This window comes from Aedes aegypti, chromosome 1, assembly GCF_002204515.2.
Source record: "Aedes aegypti strain LVP_AGWG chromosome 1, AaegL5.0 Primary Assembly, whole genome shotgun sequence".
In the NCBI taxonomy this organism is placed as follows: domain Eukaryota; kingdom Metazoa; phylum Arthropoda; class Insecta; order Diptera; family Culicidae; genus Aedes; species Aedes aegypti.
Genome location: NC_035107.1, coordinates 250,073,438 through 250,093,813, shown reverse-complemented (window position 1 = coordinate 250,093,813; position 20,376 = coordinate 250,073,438). Strand labels below are relative to the sequence as shown.

The window sequence follows — 20,376 nt, the reverse complement described above, 5'->3', positions numbered from 1 at the left end:
GGTGCGCATAAATTCTAGGACAACATGGGACAGAAATTCGTGTGGGCCGTTTTCTAATATCTTAATATTGAAGCCTTACATATACTTTGATTTTCGTTAATTTAGAAAACTACCGCCCCAAACTGCAGCACGCAGCGTCAACGATTATGTACGGGATCGTAGTGGAAGGGAGAGGGATGCGAAGATTTGGGAGAACATTACGACGAAAGCGCAATGCAGTAAGACGTATGTCATTCACTGACGCTTTTTTGTATCTTGTAATGTAATATAATATATTAAATATATTATTTATTGTGAATTTAGTATAAGACATGAGCCACAGCCGATTCCATCATCTTCATATCGTTTGGGCTCTGCTGGTATGGTGCCACTCTAGGTTCGTTCGTTCTGAAATAAAAAAAAATATATAATTGTAAACCCACTATATTTAATAGTGTTAGGAGGTTAGATTTGAACCCGAAGTTGAAGTTTTCAACAGATAACAAACAACTCAGAAAACACAATGATTGCTTAGACGGAAATTTCAGTTCACTGCAATTTTATAGCAACCTACTTTGGTAAGGTGTGCCAGTCAGTGCGCCGAAATGTGCCATTGCTGCGCAAGGCACACTGCGTAGAGTGACCACCCCCTTGGTCGCAACTGAATACGCGCAAAGCCTTGAGGCAGCGTTGCCGGAAGAGGGAGAGCTCACCGAAGCCCCTCTTGAGGACTGCTGGAGTAGTCTCAAAGCAGCCATAAACAACGCAGCGGAAGGTGCCATTGGGTTCGTGGAAGCAAATCGACGGAACGGTTGGTTCGACGATGAGTGTCAGACGGTTTTGGACGAGAAGAATGCAGCGCGGGCGATGATGCTGCAGCAAGGCACCCGTCAAAACGTGGAACGATACAAACAGAAGCGAAGACAGCAAACCCATCTATTCCGGGATAAAAAGCGCCGCCTGGAAGAGTTGGAGTGCGAAGAGATGGAGCAGTTGTATCGTTCTCAAGAAACACGTAAGTTCTACAAGAAACTAAATGCATCCCGCAAAGGCTTTGTGCCGCGAGCCGAAATGTGCCGGGATAAGGATGGTGGTATCTTGACGGACGAACGTGAGGTGATTGAAAGGTGGAAGCAGCACTACGATGAACACCTAAACGGCGCAGAGGAGGAAGATCAAGACAGCAGGAGAAATGGCTTCATCAGTACGGCGGATGAGGGAGACGTGCCAACTCCCACAATAGGCGAAGTTAAGGATGCTATCAAACAGCTCAAGAACAACAAAGCAGCTGGAAAGGATGGTATTGGAGCGGAACTTATTAAAATGGGCCCGGACAGGTTGGCCACTTGTCTGCACCGATTGATAGCCAGGATCTGGGATACAGAACAGCTACCGGAGGAGTGGAAGGAGGGAATAATATACCCAATATACAAAAAGGGTGATAAGTTAGAATGTGAGAACTATCGAGCGATCACCATTCTTAATGCAGCCTATAAAGTGCTTTCCCAGATCATCTTCCGCCGTCTATCGCCACTGGCAAGCAGATTTGTTGGAAGTTATCAAGCCGGATTTGTGGACGGGCGATCGACGACAGACCAAATCTTTATGTTGCGGCAGATCCTCCAAAAGTGTCGCGAATATCAAGTCTCTACGCACCACCTATTCATCGATTTCAAAGCGGCCTATGATAGCATCGACCGCGAAGAGCTATGGAAGATTATGGACGAGAACGGTTTTCCCGGGAAACTGACTAGACTGATCAAAGCTACGATGGATAGTGTACAGTGCTGTGTGAAGATATCGGGTGCTTTATCGGACCCGTTTGAAACACGCAAAGGACTTCGACAAGGCGATGGTCTTTCCTGCCTCCTGTTCAATATTGCGCTAGAAGGTGTTATGAAACGGGCGAGCTTCAACATGCGGGGCACGAACTTCAATAAATCCAGCCAGTTCATTTGTTTCGCTGACGACGTGGACATTGTCGGAAGAACGTTCCAGGTGATTGCTGAACAGTATACCAAGCTGAAACGTGAAGCAGATCGGGTTGGATTGAAGGTAAATACGTCGAAGACGAAATATTTGCTGGCTGGAGGAACCCAGCACGATTGAGCTCGCATAGGCAGACGCGTGACGATCGACAGGGATGAGTTCGAGGTGGTGGACGAATTTGTCTACCTCGGATCATTGATAACGTCGGATAACAACTGCAGCAGCGAAATTCGAAGACGTATCATTGCCGGAAGTCGTGCTTACTATGTACTCCACAAGACCTTGCGGTCTGGTAAACTTCACTTCCGTACTAAGTGTACCATGTACACGACGCTAATAAGACCGGTAGTCCTCTACGGGCATGACACGTGGACAATGCTCGAAGAGGACCTGCAAGCGCTAGGAGTTTTTGAACGACGTGTGCTTAGGACGATCTTCGGCGGAGTATGTGAGAACGGCGTATGGAGGAGAAGAATGAACCACGAGCTTGCGCAACTCTACGGTGAACCCAGTATCACGAAAGTCGCCAAAGCTGGAAGGGTACGATGGGCGGGACACGTTGTGAGAATGCCGGACAACAATCCCGCAAAAATGGTGTTCAACTCAAATCCGGCCAGTACAAGACGAAGGGGAGCGCAACGAGCTAGGTGGTTTGACCAAGTGGAGCAGGATCTTGGAAGTGTGGGGCGATCGAGGAATTGGAGGTTAGCAGCCATGGACCGAGTTAGTTGGCGTAACATTGTGGCGCAGGTCATGTCTTGAAGGACGTAGCGCCAGCAAAAGTAAGTAAGTAAGGGACCAAAAGGGTTATTGTTGTTCTCATTTTTTCTTGAAAGTTTAGAAAATTTTACATTAACTGCGATGCATAATTTTAGTTTTTAAGGTATATATTTTTGAAAAAAAAAAAAATAAATCATTTTTTATCGGCACACACTGTAGATCTTAACGCATTAGATTTTTTATTTACAAAAATTCGTTACTCTTGAACAGTTCAACCGATTTCCAATTTGTTTTATTGAACGAAAGCTTAAGATTTAAACTTTTCAAACAAAAAAAAATAAACTCTAAAAAAAAATTACATGAAAATATATAAAAAATCCTAAAAACTTGAAATTTTAATTTATTTCATGTAAAAAAAAAATGTTTTCTGAGTTAATTTTTTTTATGAAAAGTAGAAATCTTAAGCTTTCCTTCCTTAAAAAAGATTGGAAATCGGTTGAGCTGTTCAAAAGTTACGATTTTTTTTTAATAAAATATCTAATGCGCTGAGATCTACAGTGTGTGCCGATAAAAATTATTCATTTTTTATTTTTAAATAATATATCTCAAAAACTAAAAAAACAAACATCGGAGTAAATGTAAAATTTTCTAAACTTTCAAGAAAAAATGAGAACAACAATAGCCCTTTGGGTCCCGAGGCCTTCACAACACGCAATAATGGAATTTTTTTATATTTTTCACGTAAAATGAAAACAATTTTTGTGAAATTTCATATTTTTCTTAAAAAGTTCAAATCTTTAGGTTTCATTTCGTCCAAGAAAATTGAAAATCGGTCAAGCGTTTTAAAAGTAATGATTAAAAAAAAATTGCAAAGTCGCTATTTTTCTGGTCATCCTATTTCCTAATCAAAAAATCAATCCTAAGCCCTAATAAAAAAAAAATCAGTGGGGGTTGTGTACAAGACACGACCGTTTGACGTTAACTACGCCAAGTGATTTTTTGCATTTTAATTTTAGTCGATTTTCATAGTTGCAGCCTTCCTTTAGTTCAAACTCTAACATAATATCGTGACGGTCCCAACATTTTAGATTTTTAATTGACACCCAGTATATTGCCGTAAGATGTAGTTAACATCAAAAGAAGAATGAGCGTAAAAGCTGAAAATGGTCTCTCTTATAGTGTGCTTCCCAACCCAAAAGAATCGTGGAAGACAATATGAACGAGTTTGGTTGTGTAAGAAAGGGGTCGACATTTTCCCAATTTTTGACAGTCTATCGTCAAAAATCAAAAGTTTTCTCCATTTGAGTAAAATGGTGTATAAATTTTTGACCGATTGGTGGGAAAATATTGAAAATCTACCGATAAATGGCTGAGTTATTAATATTAAAAATCTTACATAATTTCGTGATGGTCGCAACATTTTGGATTTTCATTTGACACCCAGTATATTGCCGTAAGACGTAGTTAACGTCAAAATCTAAAAACCCGTGTATCCTTATTTCGGATAAGGAACAAAATAGTATATTTTCACGGAATTTGGTGACCCACTAGATCGGTTTTTCATGGAATGGCTGTATTATAAAAATACACTTCGTTGCTATGAATTTTCTGAGCTGACTAACCAGATGCATAGAGCAGTACAATTCTTCGTCCATGAATCGACTACGGTTAGTAAATGACACATCAGGCTGCTCTGGCTGTCAGTGCAATTAGTCAGTGCCTGTCAGTGTCATAGCCAACGACGACGGTGCAAGTCTGACCTAGATCACTTTGCTTCGAAAGTTTAGTGTTATTTCGTGTTGAGCTAGCTGTATAGCTATGGTAGCATCCGTTTCAAATATAGCGGAACGGGATAAAAGCCAAGGATGATGATGGATCACTTAAGCTATAGTGGTATGTATTCGGATTTGCTGGTTGAAATTGGGGTAATTTGTTTACGGGAAAGTTTCATTTCCTTTGGTGATGGGTATACGAAATGTTGCACAGGTTTTCTTTTAGGTTAAACATTCCGAGAATCCCCGTGTTCGTGGATTGAACCTGCATCACTTTTGCTATCCGTTTTTTCGTGGGATCCTAATGCTTAATAAAAAAAGTCGAATAGTGTAATTACAATTTGATTACGAAGAAGATGCACCTTGACACATGAGACAAACAAAAAAGCATCTACCCTTCGTGGCCGTGCGGTTAGTGTTACCATGCATTTAACCGCATCGTGCCAAGGAGTGTGGGTTCGATTCCCGCTTCAGTCCGGAAAAACTTTTCGTCAGGAACGTATTTCGACTGTGCTACTGGGCGTTGCATGCTAGTCCGTTGTCTAGTGTGGTGCTTCCTTCAAAGGGCTAATCGTCCACTGGAAGCATTAACGTGTCGATGTCTTTTAAAAAATGATATAGAGAAAGAGCATCAATATGCGACCCATCACCCATTCATGCTGTGTTAGCCTACTTTGTATGAGAATCCGAAAATTGGCACTTGGAAGAAAGCACTGTAAGTCGAAACTAAGTGGTTTTAAATCCAATCTCCATACAAGCCCTAGGTTTCGTCTCATTTTTCTCTAAAAAATAAAAGTCATTGAATTTTTTTTTAAATCGAGTTGTATTTCCAGTATGTTCTGTCTTAGTTTGCTTTTGTCATTTCATCTTCATTTTTTTTAAACTATTCACAACAAAGAACAATCATAGACCTACTGCTTTTTGTTTATCTGTGACGCCAACCCTTCCCCCTGCTCGGTGGCAGAGTTTGGCCACACTTCTGGACAAACATTTCAAAAGGGCACATCGACATTGGTAAACATTGGCTTTGCAAGACGCTGTTGAGCCCAATTCAACTCGATCACGCTCACCAATACCACTATCAGGAAGAGCTAACACCAATCTTTTCGATAGTGGTATTAGTTTGCGTGGGCGGGCTAAAAAGGGCTCAACAGCAACGTTTCTGAAAAAAGGTTCAATACCTCTTGAGCTCTTTTAAAATGTTTGTCCAGACTTCTTTTCTTTGGTTTGTCCGTGTGTGTGAGTGTAGGTTCTGTACAAAATAGAGAGATTCATTTGACTAGGATTTTCATATGTTTGCTCGACCCGATTCTATTTGATTCCATGCACCGTTTTTTGTCTAGTTGTTTCTCAGTTTTAGTGATTGATAACGAATGAAGAAGAGTGTCTTTCAACTATCGGATAGGTACCAGTAGTCGTATAACAATAGATCTGATTCATCAGGATTGTTCGGTTCTTGTGCTTGTGTGAGCGTAAGATATCGACAGGAGTGATTGGTTCGATTATAAATAAATTATTTGCTTTTGGGTTTCTCATCAACCATGCATGCTTCTACATATACCATCGAAAAATTAATTTTATATTTGTGCCTTCGATATATCGCCCTTCTGTGCTTTTGCGTCCCCACGAGTCTTGGACTTTCCGCTCTCTGCACGATTTCCGTCACGCATATCAAATAAACAATAATCAGTCTTATTTTCGCATAACTATTTAGTTGTGTCTCTTGCTTCATCGAGAATGTATTGATTCTTCCTCGGAATGTAGTTGATTTGGTTGGGTTTTGGTTTTCAATTGAGTTACTTAAAACTTAACACCTAAACGTAGTGTGTAGCACTCTGAACTGATAACTATTATCAGTTGTCTGTTTTCACTATTTAAGTTAAATAGTACATCTTTCTTTTTTCTAGACTCTAACAATAGGAAATTGTCATTTGTTTTGATTCTAACATTAAGCGTTTGGTTGTTTTTTTCTTCTAGCTGTGATCACACTTATCAAGGAAAGGAACGACCTTAGCTGCTAAGGATATGTGGAGTGTTTCACATTTTGCTACAGATTCGCAGGACTTAAGAGTATGGAGGGAGGGGAATTGATTCCATATCACTAATAACCTAATTGGGTGTATTTGATAAAGTTCGTTTGGTAGGTTGATCGATTTGGTTTTTCTCTTGTTCTGTCCCTCGATCACAGGACTCAACATCAACAACAGCGATAACACACATCTTCTCTTCGGACAGGGGAGTTTGGTTTTCACATCTGTATCCCCCTTTACAAACTTTTGAACTGTCAGCTACTCGAACTCGCGTTTTAGTGAGATTCGTTATTTACATTGGCGGGTGTTTGGTTTCTACTCATGATGGAAGAATCGCATTTTTGGTCACTAATTATACATGGCAAACGGGAGAAGAGCAGCGGAATACTTGTTCACTGGCGAAAGAATAATTTCCCTAACTATATCCTAACCTAGTTGTCCTGCAGTGCTGCGGTTCTGGTGAGTTCTACTGCTAATACATTTGCTTCGTGTGTGTGCTGCATTCGAGAGCGCTCTGAAATCTCCCTCAGTTTGACTAGCTTAGAACGTAGATTGCTTTTTATCTGTTTGCTTTGCAGCTCTGTGGCGTTGAGAGCTATGCAAATCGAGTTTTTCTTACATATCTAATTTCTACGATTTTTACTCTATAATGGCGTATCGAGTGGCTGTTCAACAGGAAAGTATCGGTAACGAAGGTTGATAAGTGAATGAGTTGATTTACAATAAAATTTGAGTTTGAAATAACGTGCTATAAATTTTGTTCAATATATATTTTACTTATTTAGACCTAAGTATCAATGAGAGATTATCTCCTGACTAGCTATCTTGCGATCACAGCAGTGCAATACTAAAGCTTTGGAGTAACTTTTCACTATGTATCGAAAGATAATGTCCTTGGCTAGCATTTCATACAAAAAACGCAATAGAAATTCAGTTATTGATTAAAGAGAAAGTAAACAAAGAGACCGTCTCAATAATACAAAGGTCCTTTTAAAAAATTACGTTAGATTTGTCATTGCTCAGCGATTATATGCCGCTTGGCATAAAGACGCGTGGCCGAACAAGATATGCATGTACGTACTTCCACACTTGCTGAACAAGAATACAAGAATTTCGCTTTCTCTAACGATAACCTTCAATGATAAGCCGTTTTGAATCATGTACACATTCGGGTAAACATCCATTGGGGCAAATATTCGATCAAACATATGCATGTCAAATGTCTATACACGGATTAATACTAAAACCCATAAAAAAACATTTCAAACCCTAAATTTGAGTAAACCACAATTAGTATTTACCCACAGTAGGGTTGTTTTGCTTCTCTCACAAAAGATTTTTTGTCGAAAATATTGAGAGACGTGTCGACTTAAGTATGTAGCACTCGTTGTCAAATATTTGACTAAGATCTGACAGCAGTCCAAAATTTCATCCAAATTAGGGCAGTTTGAAATTAAAAAATGTTTGAGAATCAAATCTCCCATATGTTCCTTACCAACTTTACCATAAAAATAGCGTTCTGTGAAATTTTCAGCTGTCTAGGTGGTGATTTAAAGGTAGCTCAAAGACAATGTAGGTTTATATGCAAAATGGAGAAATTTTGAGGAATTTTGATAAATGTTCCAAACACGCTAGTACTGTAATGTTGGTACAAACTTATTATCCCATAGTAAAAACTCATTCTTCAAACCATAATAAAGAAATTTGCTGAAGAGAGAAATTCAATCCAACGGATAGCAGAAGAGATATTCATGAGTTTGTTTGCTATTAATTAGGCTAATATGGCATTATAGCCCTGCAAACATGTACAAAAATTTCAGACAAAATTAGCTCAAAGGAAATTTGTTTCATCACAAATATCCTTCATGAAGGTTTCAAGAATGTGTTTTCAATATGGGATGATATGTTTCTACTTACATTACAGTACTATCGTGTTTGGAACATTCCTCAAAATTTATCCATAGTAATTTCCATATAAACCTACATTGTCTTTGGGCCACCTTTAAATCACCACCTAGAAATCTGAAAATTTCACAAAACACTATTTTTATGGTAAAGATGGCGAAGAGCATATGGGAGATTGGATTTTCAAACATTTTCAAAATCTGAACCGCCCTACTGTCAGATTCCTGTCAAATATTTGACACCATTTGCTGATAGCCTTAGCAATAGATGCTCATTGAATAAGCAAGACTTGGATTTTTTGAATTCATAAATTTAAGTTGTTCTAGCCCACTAGGAAGACTTCGAAAGCAAACGATGAGTAGGAAAAACTTTGCACTAAGTTGGAATTTTTGCTGTTGTCAAACGAAAACTATATGTTTTTTAGCTGAGAGCAATAAGATTTTTAGCTACATTTCGGTTATCCCATGGAAGAGTCGAAAGAGAGGCCTTTTCTCCAACATCAGCATAATCAACGTGCACAGCCCCTACCTAGCAAGTGACGATGACGATAGAGACGCTTTCTACGTGCAGCTGGAACATGAATACGATAGCTGCCCAAACCATGACATCTACATCGTTATCGGAGATCTCAACGCTCAGATTGGCCAGGAGAAGGAATTAAGACCGATTATAGGGAAGTTCAGTGCTCATTGGAATAGGAGCGAGAACGGTATTAGACACATTGATTTCGCCGCCTCCAAGAACATGGCCATACGTAGTACCTACTTCCAGCACGAGACTATGCTACCAGGAGATCACCCAGTAAACACACCATCGTATATAATAGAATATAAGAGTACAAATATGGAGGCGATATACGCACATATTGCATGCAGCCTTATAGCGCATGTACGTATATAGCCTCCACATTTGTATTCTTATGCGCTACCGTATACGAGTTTGTGTTCCCTGGGCACCACAACAGATTGAATCAAAAATCGACCACGTTTTGAATGATGGACAACATTTCTCGAATATAGTCGACATCGAATCGGACTACTACCTTGTGGTGGTAAAAGTGCGCCAAAGACTTTCCGTTATGAACAACATTCGGTACCGACGCCCGCCATGGTACAATCTGGAGCGACTCAAGCTATTTGAAGTTGCAACTAATTACGCGCAGAGCCTTGAAGCTGCGTTGCCAGATCAGGAAGAGCTCACAGGAGCCCCTCTTGAGGACTGCTGAGTAGTGTAAAAGCAGTTATTAACAACGCAGCAGAAGGTGCCATTGGGTTCGTGGAAGGAAATCGATGGAACGGTTGGTTCGACGAGGAATGTTTGGACGAGAAGAATGCAGCACGGGTGAATCCAACTATTTCGGGATAAAAAGCGCCGCCTGGAAGAGTTAGAGTGCGAAGAGATGGAGCAGCTGTATCGTTCTCAAGAAACGGGTAAGTTTTACGAGAAACTCAACGCATCCCGCAAAAGCTTTGTGTCGCGAGTTGAAATGTGCAGGCATTTTGACGGACGAACGCGAACTAATAGAAAGGTAGAAGCACCACTACGATGAACACCTGAATGGCACAGAGGAGGAAGACAAAGGCAGCCGGAGGAATGGCTTCATCGGTACAATAAGTGTAGTTAAGGATGCTATCAAACAGAGAAACAAAGCAGCTGGGACGAATGGTATTGAAGTAGAACTAATTAAAATGAGCCCGACCAAGATTTCTTGACATAGGTTCAGCAATCTAAGCAGTCGGTGAGTGAGAGGTGAGGTCAGTTACAGGGAAGGTGGATGTGACAGATGACAGCTGACAATGAGGGATTGTTTATTAAAGAAACCAAATCCTACCGGTAATGTGAAAATAAGCTCCCGTATTCCTGAGTAACACCTACCTTCTTCGTGTGTTTTAGAGGATGTAAATGCAAGTGTTCTATTGAATAAAGTGAGGAGAAGCTACTAGGATGCTAAATTTCGTCCATGACATGGTGAATTAAAGAACACGAACGAAACGAGATGGAGTGTGGCCGTGAAAAATATCTGGAGGTACGTCTTAAGTTAGTATCTTTGAACCAAAACAAACTCGCCAGCTGCCATTTGGTATTTCAAAATGGCGAATTCAACATTCTGACACATTCCTTCTAGGTACCTTGGGGCCGATAAGTTGGTTACTTGTCTGCATCGTTTGATAGCCAGGATCTGGGATACAGAACAGCTACCGGAAGAGTGAAAAGAGGGAGTAATATACCTAATGTAGATCAGCTTTCGCCATTTATTGTCGCTAACTCTAATTCAGCCGATTTTAGGGACGGGCGACGAACAACGGACCAAATCTTTATGTTGCGGTAGATCCTTCAAAACTATCGCGTATATTAAGTTTCTACGCACGACCTATTCATCGATTTCAAAGCGGCCCAAATTATTTACGAGAATGTTTTTTTTGGGACACTGATTAGACTGATTAAGGTAACGATAGATAGTGTACAGTGTTGTGTGAAGATATTGGGTGCGTTATCGGACCCGTTCGAAACACGCAAAGGACTTCGTCAAGGCTATGGTCTTTCCAGCCTCCTGTTCAATATTGCGCTAGAAGGTGTTATGAAATGGGCAGGATGCACCATGCGGAGCATGATCTTCAATAAATCCAGTCAGTTCATCTGTTTCGCTGACAACGTGGACTTTGTTGGAAGAACGTTCTAGGTTGCTGAGCAGTATATTAGGCTGAACCAGGCTGAAACGTGAAGCAGAAGAGGTTGGATTGAAGGTAAACACGTCGAAGATGAAATATGTGCTGCCTGGAGCAACCAAGCGCGAGTTCGCATTGGCAGACGCATCAACAAACTGGAAGCCATGGTCCAATCGGGCCATCCTCAGCTATCCATCGTACAACAATATCTGCTTTTCTTCGTGGATAATCGAGGCGTCAGTGTACCGGAAGCTATACCCCAACCGGAATCACTGGGTCGACTTCGACATCCAGAGGAAGCAGATGAAGAATTTTGCGCCTCGGGTAGTCGGGGCACGGACATACCGGAAGTTAAGGAGCCATTGGAACGGTTCGATCGACTTCGACATCCGACAGACGAAGAAAAAAAGGAAAGCAAAAATGTCAAGAACCCGATGAGACCCCCTGGTTTCCTTGGCCCCTCCAGTGCGGACGTTTTCCTCATACCGGAACTGAGGGATCTCCCTTGGCGCAATGGGTTGTCGGAAGAAGGGCGGACAAGGGATGGTTTTCCTATACCCCTAAAGACGATGATGCAAGCCCCAGTAAAAATGAAAATGGTGAAATAAGACAAATAAACTTGAAATAATCCTCACGAGCAAATAAAAGGGGGACCTTTGGGCACCTTGGGCATCTCCTCCCAGGTGGTAAGCCCATCCCGTGCCGTTTAGTCTTGTTGGGTTATCCCAGGCCCACCTAGTGGAGCTTTGCCGATGAAAGTAAGATTTTCAACTTTCGCAACCTAACCACTACTTTCGCCGCTCCGCTGCATGTAGAGACAAAGTGACTTAACCACGAATCAAAACAAAACACTACTTGAGTCGATTTTACACTGGTACAAACTCCCTAGTTTATGAACGCGAGCTTATTGTGTGCAAAATTAAACAATGTACCATGACCCCACAGTTATGGATCAAATAGTGTGGAGTCCAACCTATAAAATTCAATAAAACGACATGGAAAACGTAAAATTGTAATTGAAAAGCCCGAATTGAATCGTTTCAAATTGGAACTTTGGTTAGTAAACTGTTTTGAGTGTAATATTTACATAGGATTACATAAAAATTAAAAATTGCATCGTTTTCTGAAAACCATATTATGGATCAATTTTCATATTATGGATCAAATTGTGACATATTACGGATTAGTGCGCAAAATCAAGAGATTTTAAACTCAATGCATCTGTATTGCATAATGTGGTGAAAGTTAACAATGTGTCACATATTACTGCAAAAAATAGCATTGTCAGAGCTGGAAACAAGGGTAAAATGTCCTTTTTTGTGATATACTGCATTGTAGTAACTGAGGCATGAACTGTTTTCGCTCCACATCAAGTTTTCCACCCATTTTTGTCTGCTAAAAATAAAATTTACCAACCTTCATGTTGTATTAGTTTTATCCTTAGTGCTATTGTCTGAAAATATCGAATCCAATGCTTAAAATGGTAGAAATCTACCTTCTTTGGTAGTGATCCATAACCGTGGTAAACAATCATTTCCTGGTCTATATTGTGGATCACTAGTTAGAAGTGCTAATATTCGGTATTTAGAATCAGCAATCAAGAAAACTGTTTTCTAAAGATGAATTCACACTAAATCGAAGCGAACGAGCATGTTTTATGCTATAACATATGAATTTTACCACATATGGGAGCTTATGAATGCTAACGGCACTTCTTACAGAAAACGACCATATAATGATAGCTGTGTGGTACCAACTAAACATTTGACAAATACACCGTTATTAAGCGGTTGAATGTTGTGCTTAACTTTACAAATACTAGAAGACAAATAGTATAACATGGGAAAAATATGTTTTACGTCAACGTTTATATTTTGAGCGAGTTATCCGATGTTGAACGCCAAAGTGATCCGTCACTGTGGGTGATCCGTAACTGTGTGGGCATGGTACACCGCGAAAAAATATTAAAAAGGTGATTCATTTTAAAACTGTTTTAGAAGACAGATTGTGATACTTCTGAATTAATTTTCTCAAAACCGTATGGAAGTTACTTACGTCGATATGAAAAAGTAACCGTGTAATAGTCCTATTACCTCCTTGTCATCGAATAGAACCGATCTTCATAGTAGAAGCACACCAAATGGAACATCAATGGGTTTTTCAAGAACTTGTCGGAACTTGAAAGGCTGGTGCATAATCATGAACCTCTTGTTATCGCACTCCAAGAAACTCATAGAGCATTCACAAATATATTGAACAAGACTCTGAGGAAAAAATATAAAAAAGCGGGCAAAATATATACCATTCAGTGGCCATAGGGGTTTCAATCGAGATACCTCATGAACCCATATTGATTGACTCCGACCTACCGATGATTGCCGTCCGTGTTTCCTGGCCTTTCCCGGTAACGGTAGTCTGCCTCTACATAATAAACGGCGGGCAACCAGATTTAAATAACAGACTAATGAAAGCTATCGAATCAGTTGCGGATCCTATTATTATACTTGGTGATGGGAACGGGCACCATGAGGCACGGGGGAATCTTCCCAAAAATACCACCAGGGGACGAATCATCCATGACTTCGCAACGAAAATGAATCTTTACGTCCTCAATGACGATTCATCGACCTTCATCCGGGGACAATAGGAAACAGCTATCGATATCTGCTTGACATGCTTCACAATTGCAAACCGTTTTATGTGGAAACCCGATAAAGACTGAGCTGGTAGTGATCACATCCCGATCTGGATCAACGCAAACAACACCGCTCCCGAAACATCACGCAGGTCTCACTAGCTGTATAATAAAGCAAATTGGATGAGTTTCCAATTTACTTTAGCCAGCACAATTGATTCCCAACCAACATCGTTTGAAGTGCTAACCACGAGAATCTATGAAGCTGCAACCGTATCTATCCCCAGATCAAAAAAGCGGTGAAGAACCAGAAAAGAAGAATGCGATGTTATCGGGTAGCGCATCTCGCTGGCCGACAGTTAACCCCTCTACCGGCAGCTTCATTTTTTTATCGCAAGAAAAAAATTCAAATCGCGATAACTTTTTGTTTCTCAGTATTTTTGCACTATTGTTTCACAAGTTCTCAAAAAACTCTTCTAGTTTGAGGATCCATGTCGATATTGATGATTGGTTATCTGGTTTTAAAGATATTCCAATGTTCCTTGGAGGACCGACATTTTCCATACAAAATGTCTTAGGCGGCCATTTTGTTTTACGTCAACTTATCGAAAAAGTAAAATGTGGGCTATACAATGCCATGTAATAAGGAGCTACTCTGAAAAAATCATACAAATTGGTTAAGAATTCTTAGAGATAACTGAAAATAACGATATGAGGTTTTGAAGTTTTCAAGATCTTTATTTGGTCAGCTTGGTACCAGCAACATAAATGCTCATTACTCAAAGACGGCTGCTCCAAATTGCTTCATTTTTTCACAACATACTCTCATTAATTTTTTTTTTTTTTTTTTCATTTTATTAAAGACCTTTTAATCCGTAAGGATCATTCGGGTCTGAATTAATTATTAATTATTTCTTACACCTCAATTGTTTTATTTTCTTGTCTACTTTTTGCGTGCGTTTGCTGAAACGTTCAATCCATTTCTCGAAATCATCTGGAGCTGGCTCAGGTTCCGAATCCGTAAGATGCACACTGCTAACCGTATCCATATCGTCACCACTATCACTTGCACTGGTTGCGGCGGCTGTCGGCTTCCGATCTGTTCTCTTCGCCGGTGGTGATTTGCTCTCCAATGGGCTTAGATTGCGAACATTCCTTTTCGGCTGCTGTCGTTGTTGGTGTTCTTTCGTTGCTTTATTTTCCTGTAGCATTTCATCTAGAGCCATCGAGTTCTGCGAGATTTGTGGGGAAGAAGAAATTTCTTCAACCGTCGTTGACATCGTGTGCTGCTCATCGGGCACAGACATACTGATTGGAAGAGTATTCTGTTTTGTAGCTTTCCTATTGTCCGTGCAGGTTTTGCCCACATGGATGGGCTGCATACAATGAAGGCAACTTTTTGGCTGAGTTTTGTATGAAATCAGTGTCTTTTCACTTTGTATTGTGATGACCGATTTTATGTGACGTCGTAGCGTCATTTTTGCTACGCGAACGCCAGAGGGTATACCTTTACAGGCGAAGGTAGGACCCCACACTTGCTCCTTAACGTAATGTACATCGCCGTACTGCTTCAAACAGGCCGCAATGTCGTCGTTGGTGACGTTTTCCGAAAGGTCATGGACTTTGACCAATGTGCTTTCATCGTCTAACGAAAGACGCACTTTGTATTTAACACCATCCACTGTGATGTGATGTTTCTCATTGTGCTGGTTGACTACCATTTCGGCAGTTTGGAGATCGATGCACTTCACATATGCACAATTATGCACATGGTGCATCTGGAGTCTTTTTAGTTGGTCAAGGCGTAAACCAAGCACCTCATTGATGAAAGAATGGATGTCTGCAAACGAAGGTCGAGATTTGAAGTCGGAGAAATCCACTTTGATAGTGTTACTGCGAACTCCTATCACCGCCATTGAAGGCGAACAAAATCGAATTGATTACACAGCGAAATGTGAAACACGTCTGGTTGTCAGCGAGATTCGAGCAGAACTGACTCTCATTAATGTATTGTTCCAAAGAGTGAACATCTGAATACGTTAAAAAATCTGTAGACTAAAATATATACGTGGGTTATGATTAAGCGTCGGTCCCCCAAGGAATTTCGGAATATCTCTGGATCCAGATGACCAATGATCAATATCGACATGGATCCTAGAAGAGTTTTTTGAGAACTCGTGAAAAAATGGTGCAAAAATACCGAGAAACAAAAAAGTTATCGCGATTTGAATATTTTTCCTGCGATAAAAAATGAAGCTGCCGGTAGAGGGGTTAATCAGGGAAGCCAAAATAGCATATTGGCGCGACTTTCTTGATGGGATCAACGATACGCAATCGTCCACTGAGCTCTGGAGACGGGTTAATGCAATACAAGGCAAAAGATGCACTCGAGCCTTGAAAATCAATGACCCGAGAATCACTTGTCGTTGCTGACGCCGTGGTGGATTATTTCACCGGATTATCTTCGCATCAAAAATACTTAAGCAACTTTCTAAGAAAGCATCCGACTCCACAACAGGACGTGGTTAACTTTGTCGTTCCTCCGGATAAGGGCCAGAAATTCAACAGGAGTGCCTCAAGGATCGATAATAGCGGTGACCCTCTTTCTGATATGTATGAACAGCGTCTTGAGTTTTCATCTAAGCGGACGATATTTTATTAGTAGTGGCCGGAAAACATCCTGCCGCCACCAGAAAAAAAAAAACTTCAAGCGGCGGAGAATGCTGGAGCTCCCCTTAGTGGCCAAGTGGCATCGGAATGGAGCACAAAGTTGGCAAGCTAAGGAGCCCCGTATTGACTCTCATATTAAAAACCATTTCAATCAGAACTGCCTTCCTGTAGAACTAGGACTGGCCCGTCACAAGACAGAGGTGTTGGTGGTCAACAACCGCAAGTACGAGCAACGAGTGCTTACCTCAATAGGTGATTGCACCGTAGAGTCCAAGCGATCCATTATTGGGTAATGGTCGATGACAAGCTCACTTCGCTAACCACGTTGAATACGCCTGTAAAAGGGCATCTACGGCTATAGCGGCGCTTTCGAGGATGATGTCTAACAGCTCGGCTGCAGTTGCCAGCTAACGCAAGCTCCTGGCAGGCGTTATATATAGGGTCAAATGGTCCAAAATGCCACTTTAAGGATTTGTGTCGTTTTCTCCTAATGAGATCCACATTTTAACGCCATTCGAAGTCCTAACTGTAACTTTACAATATTTGCTAGCTACCATCATGAAAACATTTCCCAAATTAGAGATTTCTAACGGGTTTGAATCGTGTAGAAAAGTTGGTTGAAAAATGGTGGTGGTTCAAAATGACCAAATGGATGGGGTAGAATCCTATTTAGTATGGAGAACTGGTATTTAGCAACCATGTTTCTCCATGAGTTTGCTCTCTGGTATGAAAACGCTTATTCCTTTATGAAATCATCAGAAAACCTTGATATTTAGGCAAAAAGGGAAAAATGTTGAATTTCACCGGAAAATTGAGGAAAATCTATGAGTTTATGTCCAAGAGTTGTGGCGGAAACTATTGGGTAAACATATTTTAACATTGTTTGGCAAAGATTAAAAATTGAAACGATCTAGGAATAATTTAATGAGGTGAGCCGTTTTACCCCATCAGTACGTCTTGGACCATGTTCCCCTAATTAGGTATGGAGGACCAATCTGGTCTAAAGCGCGAGCAGAAAGCTAAAGCGGTTGGGAAGGATGTATAGGTTCATGTGCTTAAGAGTAACAAGCGCATAACGGTTTTTAAAGTGGCCGTGTGCATCATAGCCGCAATGACGCCCATCGGACTAATTATCAAGGAAGATGTTCAATGCTTCATCCAAAAAAGTACCAGAAAAGTCCGCAACGTGTGTAAAAATACAACGCTCAGAGGTTGGCAGCAGGAAAGGGATAACTCGACCAAAGGTAGATGTGCTGGTGTTGATGAAATAGCGGAGCATGTCGTGTTCGATTGCCCCCGTCTCATTGTTGTGAGAGATCGCATGCTCGCTACATGCGGAGGGGCACGTCCCTCGAAAAATTTATACAGAGAATGTGCTTGAATCGCAGCGCCGAGACCACGCTTAAACCAAGAGACGAATACAGAGGACTTGTCCTGCCGAGGCTGGTCCCATGTTATATTGTTTAAGTTGGCTAGGAGAAGCAGTTTACCTAGGTTACTTCTGCTACATGTGTTATGTGCTGTTTGCACTGGCCCCTACCCGAAGAAATACCGAAGGGCGGTTCCGGGAGATAAGGGTCAATTTCATCTTCTGCCCTGTCATGTCAAGATATTTGTTTTAATTTGCAAATATGTATTGCTTGGGGGCGACCTTACTTTGTCGTGTGTCTTTTTTTTAATAGCTATGGGATTCACTGATCATTGGGGAATATTTTAATTAGTTTGCTTGAACATTTGGTACAATGAATACTAGACTGGCCCAGCTCAGTATGGGAGAAAAATAAAGTTGTATAACTCCACGGGGCACCCCCCATGATTATTCCTTAGGATTAGAGGAAGACTTCCTGAAAATTTCAGCTCATTTGGCCTTTCCATGAGCTGGCGCAATTGAATTGAAGTTAATATGGGATTTTCAGCTCAAACATATGGAAACAGCACATCATCTCCTGTTTGGTAGAGGAAAATTGTTGATCGCGTTCAATTGAACCCAGAATGTTAAAAACACTACAATATTGTAGAAGGTTATTTCATGATTAAAATTGAGAAAGTTGGTATTTTACCTACCTAAAGTAGATTTGCAATACTGTGTAGTATTTCTTCAACATAGCTGGATGGTAGCCATTAGGCGCATCATAGCCACCTATGACGCTGGGCGAGCTGCGGCACAAGGCGCATGCATATATGTGATTGTACGGGAGTGCTGATCTAAGCCTAACTTTCTACAGCTGAAAGGTTAATGAAAATGAGCTTGAATCCAGATACAACCTTCTGCAACTATGTTCATTAGGGTATCAACTAGTGAATTTGTCATTTTGATCTGAATTGAACACGAATAACTAGTATACGGAACGAAACAGTGACATAGGGTCAATTTTAAATATATTTGAGATGAATATCCCATACAAACTTCAAATTGAATGCGCCAGCTGGTGGAGCAACCAATTGAGTTGAAATTTTGAGTTTTTTTTCTTACCCTAAGGTACATATCTAGGGGGTACCCCGTTGAGTTATACAACTTTTTTGTTTAAGGGCCAGTCTAATGAATACCCTTTAGAAGAACAGCAATTGTTGTTAGCACACTCCACAATCAATCATTTACCGATACTTCTCCGTTGATCAACCCATTAACCGAACATAAACTGTCTAACCTACTGCTACATACTTCCCAACAAAATATCTATATGGCCTTTTTATGAAAGTGCGCTTTGTGTGTGTGTGTGTGTGTGTGTGTGTGTGTGTGTGTGTGTGTGTGTGCGACGAGCAGCTGGCAGCTCTGGCGAGCCGACGCAAGCCCGCCTTATCCCTAAACCTCGGTGTTGTTGATGTTGTTCTAGTAAGGTCAGATGGCGGATACCTGTTCGAGATCGGCGGACGATCGCCCGGAGTTCATGACCACATTTTTGGCCGCGTAGTCCGTCACGTAGCGGTCGCTGTGCCGCGGATAAATGTTGCCCATCTCCTGCGCACAGCACCACGAGCTCCTCGTCGTCAGGATCCGCTTGAACGCCTCCCGGAACTCGGTATTGAAGATCGAGTAGATAATCGGATTGAAGGCCGAGTTAGAGTAGCCCAGCCAGGACAGCACCTTGAACGTCTGCGGCCCGATACAGGTCTTGCAGAACGCGGCGATGATATTTACACAGAAGAACGGCACCCAGCAGACGAGAAACACTCCCATGATCACTCCGACGGTGATGGCCGCCTTGTGGTCCGACACGTGGTACGGCGAAGAGGCGTGATGGGCCAGCTGCCGCAATTTCAGCTTGTTTTTGCTCGGTTTGGGCCTCCGTATGCTGCGGTAGCGCTTCTCGCTGATTTCACCCGGCCTCGTCACCGCTCGTATCGATTTGACGTGCTTCTGGGCGTAGCAGTAGAGTCTACATGGAGAAGAAAAAATAACGAGAAATGGTTATGAGTTGATTGATTTCCAAGAAAAAGCTTCCCACATTTTCCCATTGTGTGTGTAATCATTTGATTTCGATCTTTACATGCATCGGAGAACAGTTTGGAGCAATGAAACGTGCTTTTCGCAAAATATTGTTGGGCACTTATCTTGAATAGGTGTGGCAAATCTCACAACTGAAATGGAGCTCAATATTGAAACCGTTGCAACAGAAGTATAGAAAACATGAGAAATATTTCTCATTAACAGAGGTTCGATTTGGGTTTTGTGGCATGGTATTGGCGAGATACATGGATGTAGCAGACGAAAAATATTGCAGTAGATTCATAAGTTTCAAAGCAAAGTTTTTAATTATCAACTGAATCATTTTCATTAATTTTATCTAGGTGTTCTTTGTGAGACAATACATCCGAAAACAAAGATTTTTGACATCCCTGAGGTAACTCTGATAATTAATCAGAAGTGTACAATTTGAAAGATAGCATTGGATTTTTGGATGAGCTTTGACTGAGGTTATGTTATTGAACCAATGTTGGCTGAGCAGTCTTCAGGGAATTAAAAACGTTACTTTTTTAATCATCCCGACGTTTCGGTCCGTTTGGGACCT

General features: G+C 41.1%; 1 protein-coding gene across 2 annotated transcripts in view; it reads right to left on the bottom strand.

Annotated features, from left to right (window-relative positions):
- LOC5563724 (dopamine receptor 1) overlaps nt 1-20,376 on the bottom strand; it is a 373,859-nt gene that overhangs the window by 10,427 nt on the left and 343,056 nt on the right. The window contains exons 6-7 of one of the 2 annotated variants that reach the window (XM_021837519.1): nt 19,221-19,743; nt 312-387 (exon numbers count right to left, since the gene is read on the bottom strand). In XM_021837519.1, the coding sequence (XP_021693211.1) occupies nt 373-387; nt 19,221-19,743 (538 nt within the window). In that variant the 3' untranslated portion in view covers nt 312-372. Of the gene's footprint in view, nt 1-311; nt 388-19,220; nt 19,744-20,376 lie in introns of those variants that run through there. The other variant, XM_021837518.1, reaches the window with a different exon arrangement.